Source organism: Drosophila mojavensis, unplaced genomic scaffold (assembly GCF_018153725.1).
Source record: "Drosophila mojavensis isolate 15081-1352.22 unplaced genomic scaffold, ASM1815372v1 contig_74, whole genome shotgun sequence".
Classification (NCBI taxonomy): Eukaryota; Metazoa; Arthropoda; class Insecta; order Diptera; family Drosophilidae; genus Drosophila; species Drosophila mojavensis.
The window spans coordinates 4,810,490-4,825,592 of record NW_025318899.1 but is presented as its reverse complement, the minus strand read 5'-3'; the positions used below and the strand labels follow the sequence as shown (position 1 = coordinate 4,825,592).

At 41.6% G+C, this 15,103-nt stretch overlaps 1 protein-coding gene across 7 annotated transcripts; it reads left to right on the top strand.

The window, feature by feature from the left end:
• The first annotated feature begins 42 nt into the window (after window positions 1-42).
• Window positions 43-14,875, top strand: LOC6581442 (nucleosome-remodeling factor subunit NURF301). 7 transcript variants are annotated; one of them, XM_044010265.1, is made up of 13 exons: window positions 43-133; window positions 765-1,228; window positions 1,995-5,912; window positions 5,972-6,352; window positions 6,415-6,741; window positions 6,805-8,391; window positions 8,477-8,610; window positions 12,308-12,716; window positions 12,786-13,356; window positions 13,428-13,571; window positions 13,640-14,003; window positions 14,079-14,163; window positions 14,232-14,875. In XM_044010265.1, exons 2-13 carry the CDS (start codon window positions 940-942, stop codon window positions 14,435-14,437), a joined length of 8,415 nt encoding a protein of 2,804 aa, XP_043866200.1. In that variant the 5' UTR covers window positions 43-133; window positions 765-939; the 3' UTR covers window positions 14,438-14,875. The 7 variants fall into 7 exon arrangements, with proteins under 7 accessions (XP_043866200.1, XP_043866201.1, XP_043866202.1 ...); XM_044010266.1 differs by having other exon boundaries at window positions 66-128; XM_032731442.2 differs by having other exon boundaries at window positions 83-228.
• Window positions 14,876-15,103: the final 228 nt, after the last annotated feature.

Sequence of the window (15,103 nt, the reverse complement as noted above, 5' to 3'; positions counted from 1 at the left end):
CTCATACAACCATGTACAGTATAGTACGTTAAACGACTACTAGAGGTCGCTTGCGACATTAGCAAATGAAAGACGCGCTGTGATTGGTTGACTGTACGCTATTCGGGTTACTAGTGCAGAAGTAAAATGTAAGGTAAAAGTCGCTCCAACAGTTTGCTTAAGAATAGTTAAATAATATTGAAAAATAAGTATTAAAACGTGTTCGCAATGTGATGCCAAGTGCAATAGGTAAATTGCATTAAATGTAAATGTGAATTGTGCTATTCACACATAACTGTGACAGTCTGTAAAAAATTTTTTCGGTTTTATAAATGGCGGACAATGTGCGTTGGCTTCAGCTCCATAGACACACACACATACACACGCTCGTTCGCTTATTCAATTACACATACAGACACGACGTCGAGTACCTAGCACGGCATTAAGTATTGAGAATGTATAATTTGGCAAACCTGGCTCAGGGCAAAGCATCCTTAACTGTGTGATTTGTGTGTGTATATGTGTGTGTATATATACATTATTTTGGCGCCATATATGCAATTAGCAAACATTTTCAATATTCGAATTGTAAACAAAAATGGTATTTCTATGAGATTTTGTGAATTTTATCGATTTTTTCTGCACATGTACATGCATATACATATGCGTCAATACAACTGTATGCGCAAATGAACGTGAACGAATACCAATTACAGTTGATGCTGCATTTACCAGTTGAAATTGTTTTGTTTTAACAAATCTTATTTTCCGTGTGTGTTTTTTAGATAATGTGTGTTTTTCGAGAAGAGCTAAAGGAGAAATAAATTGTATTTGAGAGTAACAGAGTACGCACACACGCTTACACGCTTCACACACGTACATACGGATAGTTTTAAGCAGAAAGTGGGTGGCGAAGGCATCAATAATCGCAATAACGACGCAAAGGCTGATCAGAATATAATGAGTGGTCGAGGCAGCCGGAAGCGTGGTCGCCCGCCAAAGACGCCAAACGAGCGCTCATCGGGACGCTTCAACTATCATCTGCTCAAGAAGCCAAAATATCTCAGTGAGGGCAAATCCCAGCCAAGCACTCCATCGGCGTCACGCTGCATCTCACCACAGAGCGATGAATGCAGTCGCGGCAGCCACAACAATCGCAGCGCGCGCGGCAGCGGCTCGAAACGGGGCCGTGGACGGAAATCAAATGCCCATGCTAACTCCAGTAGTAACAATTATTCAGGAAGAAAAGGTAACTAGATATTCATATAAGAAATTTATCGATTAAAGTAGTTTTAAGATATTGTAGATAGAATGAAAGTAGTAGTATAAAGTATCATAAATCAGACCTTATATTTGTGCTGAATGTTGGACAAGTCAGCAGTAGCAATATATATTAATATATCGAGACTATTATTTAAAATAGTATTGAGATCTTAATATTGTAGCTAAAAACAATATGGAGTCATTATTATTTATTATATACATAGAACAGACATAATATTTAGGCTGAAAGATGTGTGTTGAATACCCTGTCATCAATATTTTACTTGAAGCAAGATGGTATCACTTATATCATATACACAGACAACTTATATTAGAACTGAGCAGTCTTAAAAAAAACTGTCAAAGTTTGTATGTTGCTAAAAAAAATGTTACAGCTCTCTACCAATTGACAAGTAAAGTAATGTGCTATTGTCGTCGATTTTTGAACGAAATTGTATAAATTGTAATTAATTGCAAAGCTGAGATTATTCAAAAAGAGTCCAACGAGAGCGAATTTGAAGAAGTTTTTGATAATAATCAATCATACAAGGTCGATTTATTCATTTCGCGATAATAGCAAGTCTACCTGAAGTCAGGAATAGTGATCAAGAAGAAGACAGGCTTGACAACCATGAGCTCTGCTCGTTTAAAGGGTAAATGTTAAACATATAGGCAGCGAGATATATATAGATGTATTCCCTACTATATGTGAATATAGTTCTAATTGTTTTCCCCTCTAACATTTGTGACAGGTTTCGAGTCGGAGTATCATTATGGGTCAGATTTCGGTGACTCGGATGAGGAGAAGACCGATAATGAAGACGATTTGCTACTTACGCCCAGCGATGATGAGAGCCTAGACGCGGCCAATGAGAGTGAGTCCGAGTTTTCAGTCTGCAGTTTTACACAGAACGGCTTGGGGCGACCGCCGCGTCCGCCCAGCCCGGAGCCAATTTGGCTACAGGAAGGACGAGAGTATCCGGCACTCGAATTGCCCGATTCGTCCGAAGATTTATTTATAGACAATGCGCACGTTTTGCGTGCTGTAGGTATTTATGAAGTATTGAGACGCTTTCGTCACTTGGTACGGCTGTCGCCCTTCCGTTTGGAGGACTTTTGTGCCGCACTGGTCTGTGAGGAGCAGAGTGCCCTGCTCACGGACATTCATATAATGCTCCTGAAGGCCATATTGCGCGAGGAGGATGTACAGGGCACTCATTTTGGGCCGCTCGATCAAAAGGACACCGTCAACATAAGTCTCTACCTGATCGATGCCATCACATGGCCAGAAGTGCTGCGCAGCTATGTGGAGAGTGACAGAGAATTCGATCGTAATGTTTACAAAATACTCAGCACTGGCGAATACCCTTACACAGGCGTCGATCATCGTCTGGTTGTGCTGCAATTTCTGGCTGATCAGTTTCTCACTGCCAACTCGGTGCGCGACGTGATGGTGCAGGAGGGTCCCATCCATTATGATGATCATTGTCGTGTCTGTCATCGCCTCGGCGATTTGTTATGCTGCGAGACATGCCCGGCTGTCTATCACCTGGAGTGTGTCGATCCGCCCATGAACGATGTACCTACCGAGGACTGGCAGTGCGGTCTATGTCGCTCCCACAAAGTCTCTGGCGTAGTCGACTGTGTTCTGCCGCAAGAGAAACAGGGCGTGCTCATACGGCACGATAGTCTCGGCGTGGATCGACACGGTCGCAAGTACTGGTTTATTGCGCGACGTATATTTGTTGAGGATCAGATTGACGGCGTCACTTGCTGGTACTATAGTACAACATCAAAATTGGAATTGCTGCTGAAGCGTTTAGATGCCACAGAGCTAGAGTCTCGACTTGTTGCCCAGCTGACGGAGCGACAGGAGGAAATTGAGCGTCAGATGAAGTTAACAGAGTCGCTCACCAACGAGCACAAACATAACAAGCGCACCTTATTAGATCTAGAGAACGAGGCTACACAGGAACTACTCGAAAAGGAGTCATCCAATATATCGGCCGATGAGAATAACGATCAGGCGGGTGAAACCGTCAAGAAAGCCGATGATAATAAGATGATAACGCGTCAAAAGACAAATCAATTGAACAACGGCACACTCTACTTCAAACTGGGCATGGAGCAGGGCTTTAAGAACTATGTCAACCAGTACGCCACCAATCCCATAGCACTGAACAAGCCGCAACGAAATGAGGAGCGCGACAAGCGGCGTCATCTCTCCCACAAATTTTCACTGACAACGGCTTCGGATTTCAAATGGATTGGCATCACAATGGGCACATGCGATAATATTATCACCACATTGCGTCAGACGCTGCTTAACTTTGAGTCAAATATAGCTGCGCCCTTCATGAACATCAACTGGCAGAGCAACAAGAAATTGTGGAATAATGCCGTAATGAATGCGAAACGGGCAACAGATTTTGCTGCTGTTCTGTTGCTGTTTCAGTCATCGCTGAAGAGCGTCGTCTTTGCCAATGTGTGGCACGAGCAGCTGGGGCACATATATCTCCAGCGGATCACGAGTAGCGAGCGTGAGGAGCGCAAGAAGCAAGAGAAACGTGAAAAGCGCGAACGTGACGACGAGGAGGAGCGCAATCGCCTCGCATTTAATTACATCAAATACTCGCTGGGCCTGAAGCATCAGGTGTGGAAGCAGAAAGGCGAGGAGTATCGCGTTCACGGCCAATGGGGTTGGCTCTGGCTGTCCAGCAGTCGGCGGTGCGGCGTCCGTGTGCGACGCACCCGTGCTCAGCCCTTGACCCACAATCGCGTCTATGTACACTATACGATGGGTGAGGATAAGAATGTCAACGAGGTGATCCTCGTTGATCCGCGAACGCAGCGCTTCATTCAGCAATGTAAGGCAGTGCATGATGCGGGCCAGGTGTGTCATTATCTGCCCGAACAGTACACCCACATCGATGTGGTGGAGGATGTTGGGGAGCGGGTGAATGGTCTAATTGATGTGAGCAAGGCATTGACTGAGCCCGGACGAATCTATTATCCGAAGGTGGCTCGGAAATGTCGCCTCGATGATTTGCTGGAGCGGCGCACCAAATTGGCCGAGGTCGAGAAACAAATTGCAATCAAATCCGATGTGGAAGGTGATATCAAACCACTTTTGGTGACAACATCCACAGCAAATGGAGCAGGCAGCCAGAAGCAAACGTATCTCGAGAAACGTCTGATGCGCCTCACTGAATCCTCGGGCAGGAGTATTCCATCCAACGTCAACTTAGATCTCGTCAACTCGCTGGCCAAGCAAATACAGACTGTTCGGTTGCAGTTCAGCCAGCTGAATCGCTACGCCAAGACCTTCCGTTGCTATACGAAGGAGTGCAATACGAACTCGAATGCCGTTTCGCAGATTACTCAGAACACTTGTTACTCCCCTCTCTGCCTGCAGAAGGCGCGGGCAAAGAAAGAGTTGTTGTTGCTACTGCGCAAGGCACACACGGCCGGCAATGGCTCCAAGGAGACGGTCGCCGCGATTTTGGGTGCCGTGAAAAAGCCGTCCATACTCGAACAGAAGCTAACAGAGGGCAAAAAGGAATCGGTCCAATTGGCCATCGATGAGTCCGACGATCACAAATTGCATGAAAACGAAGCGCCGCTTGACCTGCTACAAGACTGGGAGCAGGCTCGGACGCATGCAGTTCCCTTCACTGACCAGTTGATCACTGGCTGCTTACAGATCGAGCCCGAGGACACGGAAAAGGTGCAAGTCAAGGAGGAGCAGAATGCAGCTAGCAGTCTGAATCCAGATTCAAATACTCAAGACTCCGACAAAATGGACTACATCGAGAATATGGACGTGTGCAGCAATGTGGAAATAGAGAGCACAGAGGATTCAATGACTGTGGCGGCAAGCTCGACGGCAAATATGGACGATATCGATATGTTTCCGGGCCTGCGGCGGAAGCGCACAGTCAAGCCCAAGAAGGCGTATATTGGCACCAAAGATGTTTTGGATCAGACTTTGGACAAAGATATACCGCTCAACAAACAAAACCGTAGATTCCCCATTACCCAACGGCCGGTTAAGCGCGAGGATGTCACCAAATATGAACGGGAATATTTCGAGAATGGCACTGAGCGCGTTTACTCCGCCACTTCGACACGGGGTCGCGTCTATCTGTTGCGCGATGAGTCCAAGTTGTATGAGCAGTCTGTGAAGGCGGATGATAAGACAACAGTTGTCAAGAAGCCAACCTATGCGCGCTATCCGCTCATTTCCAATTTCCTGACCCACAAGCAGAAGCGCAGCCTCCTGGTGCTGCCACGCTACGAATTGCTCAAGCTGTCGCGTCTGGGCGGTAAGGCACCGGCCAGTGGCTTCCATCATGCTGCCAAAAACAACTCCATTTGGCAGTATCAGTGCTCTAGGCCTCTGTTCCGCACATGCTGGTCATATCGTACATCCAATGCGACGACTTTGTCGTGCATAGCATTGCAGCTAAGAATCTTGTGGTCTTGCCTACGATGGGATGACATGATTGCCAAGCCGCCATCCGCGGATGGCAAGCATCAGGTCACAACTGAGAATGAAATCGTCACACTGGAATTGCTGAAATTGCGCCATGCCGGCCGCTACGGCGAGAAGACAAGCTATCTGCGACGCAAGGTTGTCATACCTTTGGAGATGCCAAAGACTATTCGAGGTAAGGATCAGCTTCAACTACATTTAGATCAATTAATAATAAACTCTCAACTCCCACAGAGGTAACATCAATACGTTCGGGTCTGCGTAAGCGCAAGCGTGCCGAATCGCCACAGCCGACAGAGCCGCAAATAAGTGAGGAATGGGTGGATGAGGATAAGTTGGAGCTGTGGGAAATCAAGTTTATTGGCGAGAAGCAGGAGAAGGCTCGCCTGGCCACGGTGACGCGGTCGGTGACATCACGGCAACTGGAGTCAAGCAATGGCTCTGGCTTGAGTGCCTCAACAGTGGGCAGTCCAGGCGGTGCACGTGTTCTGCTGGCTCCAAAGTCTGGCGAGGATGTCAAGGATAAAATGGAACAGCAGTTGAAGCTTCAACGTGCAGCGCATCAGCAGCGTAAAGTAATTGGCGTGAATGAAGTGACACGTTCGTCAACCCCTGGTAATTGATTCCATTTGGTAATTTAATATATTAATTAATTGACATCATTAAAATTCCGGCAGTTAAAGGACAAGTGATTGGCAGTAGACGTGTAATAGTCAAGAATCCGGATGGCACAACGCGCATCATACAACAGGCAACCACACAATTGGCGCGCAGTTCAGCATCGGCCGCCTCGTCGTCAGCGAGTCCCTCGCCCTCTGCGAATGCTTCACAGGCAAATGCCACGTCCACGACGCCCGCTTCCACGCCACACAAAGTACAAATCATACGTGGACCCGATGGCAAAGTAAGCGTGCGAGGCCTCAATCCGGGGCAGCAGCTGGTCCAAATGCCAGATGGAAAATTGCATGTTCTAACGACAACAACATCAAATACAGTGACGTCAAGTAAGTCGACTAAATGCCTACTATAAATATTTATATTAACGTTCTGCTTTTCTTTCCGTTCAGGTGTCAAGGGTAAACTGCCAATTAAAACATTGACAGCGCCGGTTGCATCGCATACGTTGCCCACAGCGACGGGCGCTGGCAATGCCGCATCTCCAGTGATCAAACAAATTGCAGTGAAACATGTTAACATTGGCAAGTCACCGGGTGCGCAAAGCCTAGCAGCGTCTCAGCGTGTTACCCTGCCTTTAGCGCAAGTCAAAAATAAATTACTGCTTGCGCAGCAACAACAACAACAACAACAACAGCAGCAACAACAGCAACAACAACAGCAGCAGCAACAACAACAGCAGCAAACTGTACAAGCCAGCACAGCCTCGCCAATGGTTCAGAAACTTGTGCCGAAAGTGGTAACAACTGCTTCGCCGAATCAGCAACTGTTTGTTCAGCCCGGCTCAAAGTTGCTGGTAACACAAGGCTCACAGGGACAAAAGGTTATCATATCTGCATCGCCCAGCCAACAGCAGCAACAACAACAACAAGGCACTGCAACAGTGCAGCAACAGCAAATTGTTCAAGCACAAACCATTCAGCAGCACATCCAGCAGCAGGCGCCGCCACAGCAGCAACAGCAGCAAATTGTGGTTAATCAGCAGATGGCCAGTCAGCCCACGCAAAAGGTGATACAGCAAATTGTCAACACGAGCAACGTGCAGCAGCAAATTGTTGTGGGTGGGCAGCGCATAATATTGAGTCCGGGACAAACGATCGTTACACAACGTAATGTGCCGCAAAGTCAAGCTCTGCAAATGGTGCAGCAACAAATACAAACGCAACAACAACAACAACAGCAGCAGCAGCAGCAGCAACACATCGTGCAACCACAGCAACAATATGTGGTGCAAGCAAATCAAACTGTTCAAGCGACACCCACAACGCAAACCAAATTGGTTAAGCAGGTGGTGGTGCAACAGCAGCAGCCGCAGCAACAACAACAACAACACCAGCAGCAGCAGCATCAACAAGCCATCGAAGAGAAACCACAGAGTAGCACCACAGAGAGCACTGAGGCAACCACACAGCAAGTGCTTGTGCCCAACTCAACGTTGGCTCAACAATTGGCGCAGGGCAAATTGCAAGTGGCTACGATTAATGGACAGCAAGTCATTGTGAAGCCATTGGGCAACAATCAGGCTCAAATCGTGGCTCACATCAAGCATCAGGGCGATGGCAATGCCCATATTGTGACCAACAATGCGACGCCTGCCGTAGCCCAACCAAGCCCACAAAACTCACCCGTTAAACAGACGCATCAGCAGCAGCAGCAACAGCAAACAGTTGTGCAACAAACTCCACAACAAGTCGTCATACAGCAACAACAGCAAGTACAACCGCAACCACAACAACAACAGCAGCAACAACATATTGTGCAGCAAGTGGTGCAGCAGGCGCCAGCACAACAGCCTTTGAGTGTTGAGGAGAGTCTCCTGCAGAATCAGCCGCCGGGCACAGTGATCAAATGTGTGACGGCGCAAGTATTGCAAACAGAGCACGGACCGCGCATTGTGCTGCAAGGACTTGTGGGCAATGACTTTACGGCACAACAACTGCAGCTGGTGCAAGCGCAGGTGAAGCAACAGTTAATGAAAGGTAAACGCCCAGCACACTATAAATCACTCAGTTGAATAGCCTAAACTAATGTCTCTCTCTCTCTCTCTCTCTGTTCTTATCTCAGCCCAAGAATCTAATGGCAAGCTAGGCGTTTTAGGCCCCACAAAAATCTATCTGGCTGTGCAGCCAGAAACAACGGCACAATCGTCACAGCCGCCGCCTCTAACGCCCGTTCATCAAGCGGCGACCCATCAACAAGTGAGTAGCTTTTAAATGCAACAAAACAATCATATAGGGGCGAGAGAGCAAACACGCGGAACTCTTAAGCACTTAAATAAAACACGTAGGCAGCGCTTAAACCAACCAACCGACCAATCAACCCGTCGACAAATTATTCAAGACACATTGTTATATCAATTAATAATTTAAAATATAATTTTAAGTTAACATTTACCACAGAACAAAACGCATGTTGCTATGATTTGGAGTTAATTTTCATTTATTTCTACTATTTCTATCATTCTGTTCTTTTAAAATATTTAATTTAAATGCTTATTTTAATTTCTGTTTTTGGTATCCATTAAAATATTTGTTAAACATTTCTGAAATATCCTCGAAAAACAGTTTGCACATTCCACTGTGGAGTGTGAGAAAAGCGTGATTTAAGCAATTTGCCCAACAAATAGCCGAGAAGGGATTTGTTTGGTTCTACATACAAAAAGTTGCACAACTAAAAGGCTTAATTTTGCAATATAATTATTTGTCAACTAATTCTCCAACACACAGAAAACGCACATAAATACTATACACACCCACACAGACACACAGATACACTCACAAACACACCTATATATATACATGTAGAGATCATATATATATATAGAGATTCTCATTAATAAATTACAATTATGCAGTTGGCGAATATATATTCTAGAAACGTGCATTTTCTTCTTAAAATATATATACGTATTTATTTAATTTGTTTAATTTTTAGTACCTTTTTTATTATGTTTATAATTAGTAATGTAATCTTAATTTAATGCCATTTAAATATTTAGTGTTAAGTCTTTAAACAAAAAACAAAAAAGAAAAAACAAATAGCAGATAGTTTATAGATAATATTCATTCAGCATTCAATATTAGTTCGTTTAGTCCACACACCTGAGCATTTCAAATGAGTCTATTTCGTTTACCTATTCTAGCGAGCAATTTTAACAGACTGTGACCGTAATTATTAGCGACCAGGGCAAAAGTATTAGACAACAAGAAATTTCTTGCCTAGATTTTCAACAACTTTGGTTTTATAACTATCTATTTCTATCTCTATTGTCTATGTTACTTGTAATGTATGTAAAGCGCTTTTTGCAATAAACGAAATGTATTGAAATATACAAAATAACGATGACCAATCCTGTTTCTTTTCATACAATATATAGTCAAGAGTAGAACTAAAAAAAAAAAAAAAAAAATGAAACTAAAAAAAAAAAAAAATTAAATAAATATATATTTACATAGTTGTACATTTATTAATTCTAACTTCTTATATTGATAGATTCTACTGAGACACAAGATACAAAAAAAATCATAATAAATTAAATAAAACAAATACAAAGACAAATTTAACTAAAAATGGGCATAAATTAAATTCAAAATATTATTTTCCACTAAAAAAAAAAAAAAAAAAAATTTATTTATTTTAATTTTAAATATAATTTAAATTAAAATAATTTATGCATTGTAAATATTTCTTACATAAGTCAAGAAAAAAAATTGCAGCAGAAACTGTCGCCTAACTGTAAATTCGAGGCTGACCTCACACTACCTGTAAACACCTGTCACACACGCTCAAAAATGGACGTCAAAAAAGAAATCCGCGTAGCTCTATTTTACTTAAAACTATTAACTCTCTAAGGCTTTGACACTCATATATTTTCTTCATATTCTCAAAGCCCCGTTTATTTTCTCTCTATATATTACAATACTTATATCTATAAAAAAAAAAAAACACCCTAAACAAACGAAGCACAAAATAATTTTATTGAAACTGTGGTGCGTAAATTTTTGTTTCTGAGTTAGTTGGATGATTATTTGCAAATTGGCCTTTGTGTTGACAAAAAGCGCTCGCTTTCTATATATATATATGTATATATAATGTATGTATGTATGTGCATACATACATATACATATTCATATGCAGTTACTCAAAATGTATGTATGAAAAGAAATCGTTGTAATTTCCAAGTGTAAGCGAAATATATATGAAAAAAAAAAAACAAATCTCGATTTACATATGTTAAAAAAAAAAACAGAAAAAAAAACAACACTTTAATCAGATATCAGTTGAATTAGTTGACAAAACCCAGAGACCCAACTAAATTGATTGCTCCCATGGCCAAATTCAAATTTGCTTAAAAAAAATCAAATAAAACCAAATATAAATTTATATATATATATATATTATTATATATATATATAAATATTGCTGAAGAGATTAACCCACACACAGAGTTTTAGTTGGCTGACTTATAATATATATATATATATAATATATATACATTATATACATATATATATATATGTATTTAAATCGGAGGCAGTGCTGGTATTTTAATACCAAATGACAAAAAAATAAGCGACGAATTTCTACCCCTACGTCCCGCGTAAGCGCATGCAAAAAAGCTATAAAGAATATATATACATATATATAAATATATCTACAAGATACATATATATTATGTATATATATGTATATATATTTATATACGAATTAATAACACAAAGGCTTAACCATATTTGTAATCATCTCATCTAAATCGAAATAAATTTTTACACTTAAAAAAAAAGCGAAAATACCAGAGTTTCACATACACACACCCACACTAACACAGACACGCAGTCAGTCAGTCAACCAATCAATCACAGCTCATACACAAAAAGACGTTAAATAAAAGAACAAAAATAAAAACATTTTTGCCGCAATTTTCATTATAAATATTTTAAAAGCAAAGCTTTTTTTAAAGAACTAACTTTGTACCATTAAAATTCAATTTCGAATACCTTTTAAAAAAATACAAATCCATGCTGCCACTAATTAAAAAAAAAATAAATAAAATAAAAAAAAAAAAAAAAACAAATGAAAACCAAATCCAAAACGTTATCAAATGCATTGCCTTAAAAATATCCGTGTGTCAACAACTACAACTCCCAAAAAAAAAAACTGAAAAAAATCACGTGTTAATCTCTTCGTCAAACCAAACCAACTACTACAACAACATCTCAACCACAAACTCTACTACAAACCATAACAAAAATCGTAAAAAGGTTGCCTGGAATAAATACTACAACTGATCTCTGATTAAAGCCAGGTAGGTGCCTACTCATATCTACCATTTTAACATTCCTTAAGTCTCTATCAGTTGTAATCGATGTATCTATAGCTAAATAAATGTATATCTAGATCAAATTATGATTATAATTAAATTGGTGTAAATAATATATGTTATATACTATAATATACGCATAGGTTGGTGGCGTCTCAATTGTGTACGTTGTAAACTCGAATTATGTTGCGCCAGGCGGCGATCCAGCTAAGCCTGGTGGCAATGATGATGATGATGAGATTATTGTTGTATGCAGTCCGCCGCGTAAGAAGGAAAGAACTCTGCCTGCAATTTCTCCAGTAAAAGCCGAAACATCAAGCGAAACACCTATGATGTTGGCCAAGTCAAGTGAAGCGGCTAGCTCCAATGATAATGCATGCAACAGCAACAGCAACAACAACAACAAGAACAAGAACAAAAACAACAGCAAGCAGAACAGCAAGAATGATATTAGTTTTAAGTCAGAGGTGGAAAGTAAAGAGTTAACTGTAGTTAATGAACAAGCTAATCATGATCATGTGCAGAAATTGAATGAATTTGATAGTGCTAAAGCCGTCAATCGATATATATTGCAGACCAACGATAACAACACCAGCATCAACAGCAACAACAACAACAACAACGACGCCGCTGCCACCGCCACCGCGCCTACAGCTACTAATGAGGCAATCGCCCCAACCACCAACGACAGTGGTGCAGCAGCAAACAGCACAGGTGCCGTTGGCAATGGCATCGGCATCGGCCTCGACTCCTCCACTTGCCTTACCCAAGCTGATAAGCATAATAGCATCAACACAACAACAGCAACAACATCAACGACCAGTAACAGCAACAACAACAACAACAACAACAACAACGCAGTTGGAACAACTACTACGGAGGAGAACGTAGACTATGCCGTAGTGGCATCATCGGGTGATCTCTGTGCCACATCGTCGGAGCGAACCGAAGATTTTGTCGTCACCAGCGGCTATATACAAGAAAGTAAGCCAGATTATTGAATGACTTGTTTCACTATATGCATGTTATATATTAATCTATCATCTCTTGCAGCTATCACAAATGTACTCAATCAGGGCAATCTGAGTCCCGAGCTGAAAGAGAAATTGGTTAATATGCGTACGAAGCAGGAGCAGCAAAACTCTCAGAACTTGGGCGAGCGGACGCCAGCAGCAAATAAATCGAATTCGACAAATGAGTCTGCCAGCACCTCGTCTAGTCGACGACGCACTGCCTCGCGGCACAACAATAACGACGATGATGAATGGAAGGTGCGTACGCCATCCAAACGTCATCATCCCTTGCCCGCGACCAGCCAGAACAACAATAGCACAGTGAAGAGCAGTCGTAAGTCAGTGGCACCACTGGAGGATGCCGCTAACCTGAGTGAACCGAAGCAAACACAACTGGAACGCCATAAAGATCTGCTCAAGAAGAGCATCCTGCGGAAGCGTTCGCTGCTGGAGCGCAATCTGCAAAATGAGATCCGTGAGGAAGTCGAGGCAAAGACCAATCGACATGTGCGTGCAATGAGCGCAACAACGCCAGAGAAACCCACATCCGACAATGAGCGTACGTCAGTGTTCGCTGAACGTCTGATGGATCAGAATACGGAGCACAAACGGTTAGTAGTAGTATATACATATATATGTAGTATAATTTCTATATTGACATCAAATATAATTTGTATTGCAGTCACTCGAAGCCTTCGATTGCGCGCAGTCTTGGCGCAGAGCCATCAACGTTGCACAGCCGGCACAGTGTGGGCCGACCCAAGAAGATGGCACGCAAGAAGGAGAAGCTATATTGCATATGCCGCAAGCCCTATGATGACACCAAGTAATACACAATGAATATATGCTTTTATACTATCTATATACTTATCCATCATCATTATATAATTGTAGATTCTATGTCGGTTGCGATCTGTGCAGCAATTGGTTCCATGGTGATTGCGTCAATATCACGGAGGAGGCGTCCAAAAAGCTAACGGAATTCATTTGCACCGACTGCCAGAAGGCGCGTGAGACGCAGCAACTGTACTGCAGCTGTCGGCAGCCTTACGATGAATCACAATTTTATATTTGCTGTGATAAGTGCCAGGACTGGTTCCATGGCCGTTGCGTTGGCATCGTTCAAAGCGAGGCGGAGTATATTGACGAGTATGTCTGCCCGGAGTGCCAGCGTAATTCGGATGCGAATATCGCAGATATAAAGAGCCTAACGCAGAGCGAGGTTATTGAACTCAAAAGCCTAATCAAGCAAATACAGGTAATGCGTTAATCAAACTAATAGCCAAGTTAGCTTCAAATCTCTGACGTAACAATTTTCATTTCTCTTTTGCAGTCCCACAAAAGTGCCTGGCCATTTATGGAACCGGTTGATCCGGAAGAGGCACCGGACTATTACAAAGTGATTAAGGAGCCCATGGGTATGATTTCCTATATTATTTTATCAGATTTAAAGTCTAGTCTAAAGACTTGCTTCTCTCCCGCACAGATCTCAAGCAGATGGAAACGAAACTCGAATCAAACACCTATAGTAAACTCGCCGAGTTCATTGGCGATATGACGAAAATCTTTGATAACTGCCGCTATTATAATCCCAAGGAGTCCTCGTTCTACAAGTGCGCCGAGGCACTTGAGTCGTTCTTTGTACAAAAAATCAAGAGTTTTCGAGAAAATGTTGTTGGTCAAGGCAATTAAAAGTCATTTGATTGTTCAAACAATTGCTACAAAGGTTACAATGGATTAAGTTGGGTTTAACACAACCAAAAGCAAACACAAAAAAAAAAAAAAAAATTATGATTTTAGGTAAAAATATAATAATAAATACTTTTACTAAAATTAAATTAAAATATACGTAGAGGTTAGCCTGCGCTAATATACACATTTAATTTTAAATACATATATATAGTAATATATATATATACCGTATATAAGTATAAAAGTAACTGAAGCTAATCTATAAGTAGCTGTATTCTTTTATCATCTATAAATTTAATATGAATTTCGTAATTAATTTCAAGTACTTTAAGAGTTGAATTTTATGTGAAGAACCAGAGCAGCAATCTACGTAGTTTTACCTAATGTACAGCCAAATATGAGATGTAAATAAATAATAAACATACACACACACACACACACACACGTGCATTTGTTTTGATACATATGTATGTACTAAATATAACAATCTACAATACATGTAGCATATGGTATATATATAAGATTTAATGGATTTATCACTGTATTGCCCAAATTTGTGAACGCGTAAGGCGAACTTGTATCACTGTAGGAGCAATTGTATTATATTTGTAAATAAAAAGAGATCCAAGTAAACTCAAGTTATGGTTTATGATATGGAATATATGA

Bases quoted from the DNA above. Each gene is read 5' to 3' on its own strand.
- LOC6581442 (XM_044010265.1), top strand. From the start codon at position 940: ATGAGTGGTCGAGGCAGCCGGAAGCGTGGTCGCCCGCCAAAGACGCCA. The intron at 8,611-12,307 runs GTGAGTAGCTTT...TATATATTGCAG, and splicing joins AAGCGGCGACCCATCAACAA to ACCAACGATAACAACACCAG. The intron at 13,572-13,639 runs GTAATACACAAT...ATATAATTGTAG, and splicing joins AAGCCCTATGATGACACCAA to ATTCTATGTCGGTTGCGATC.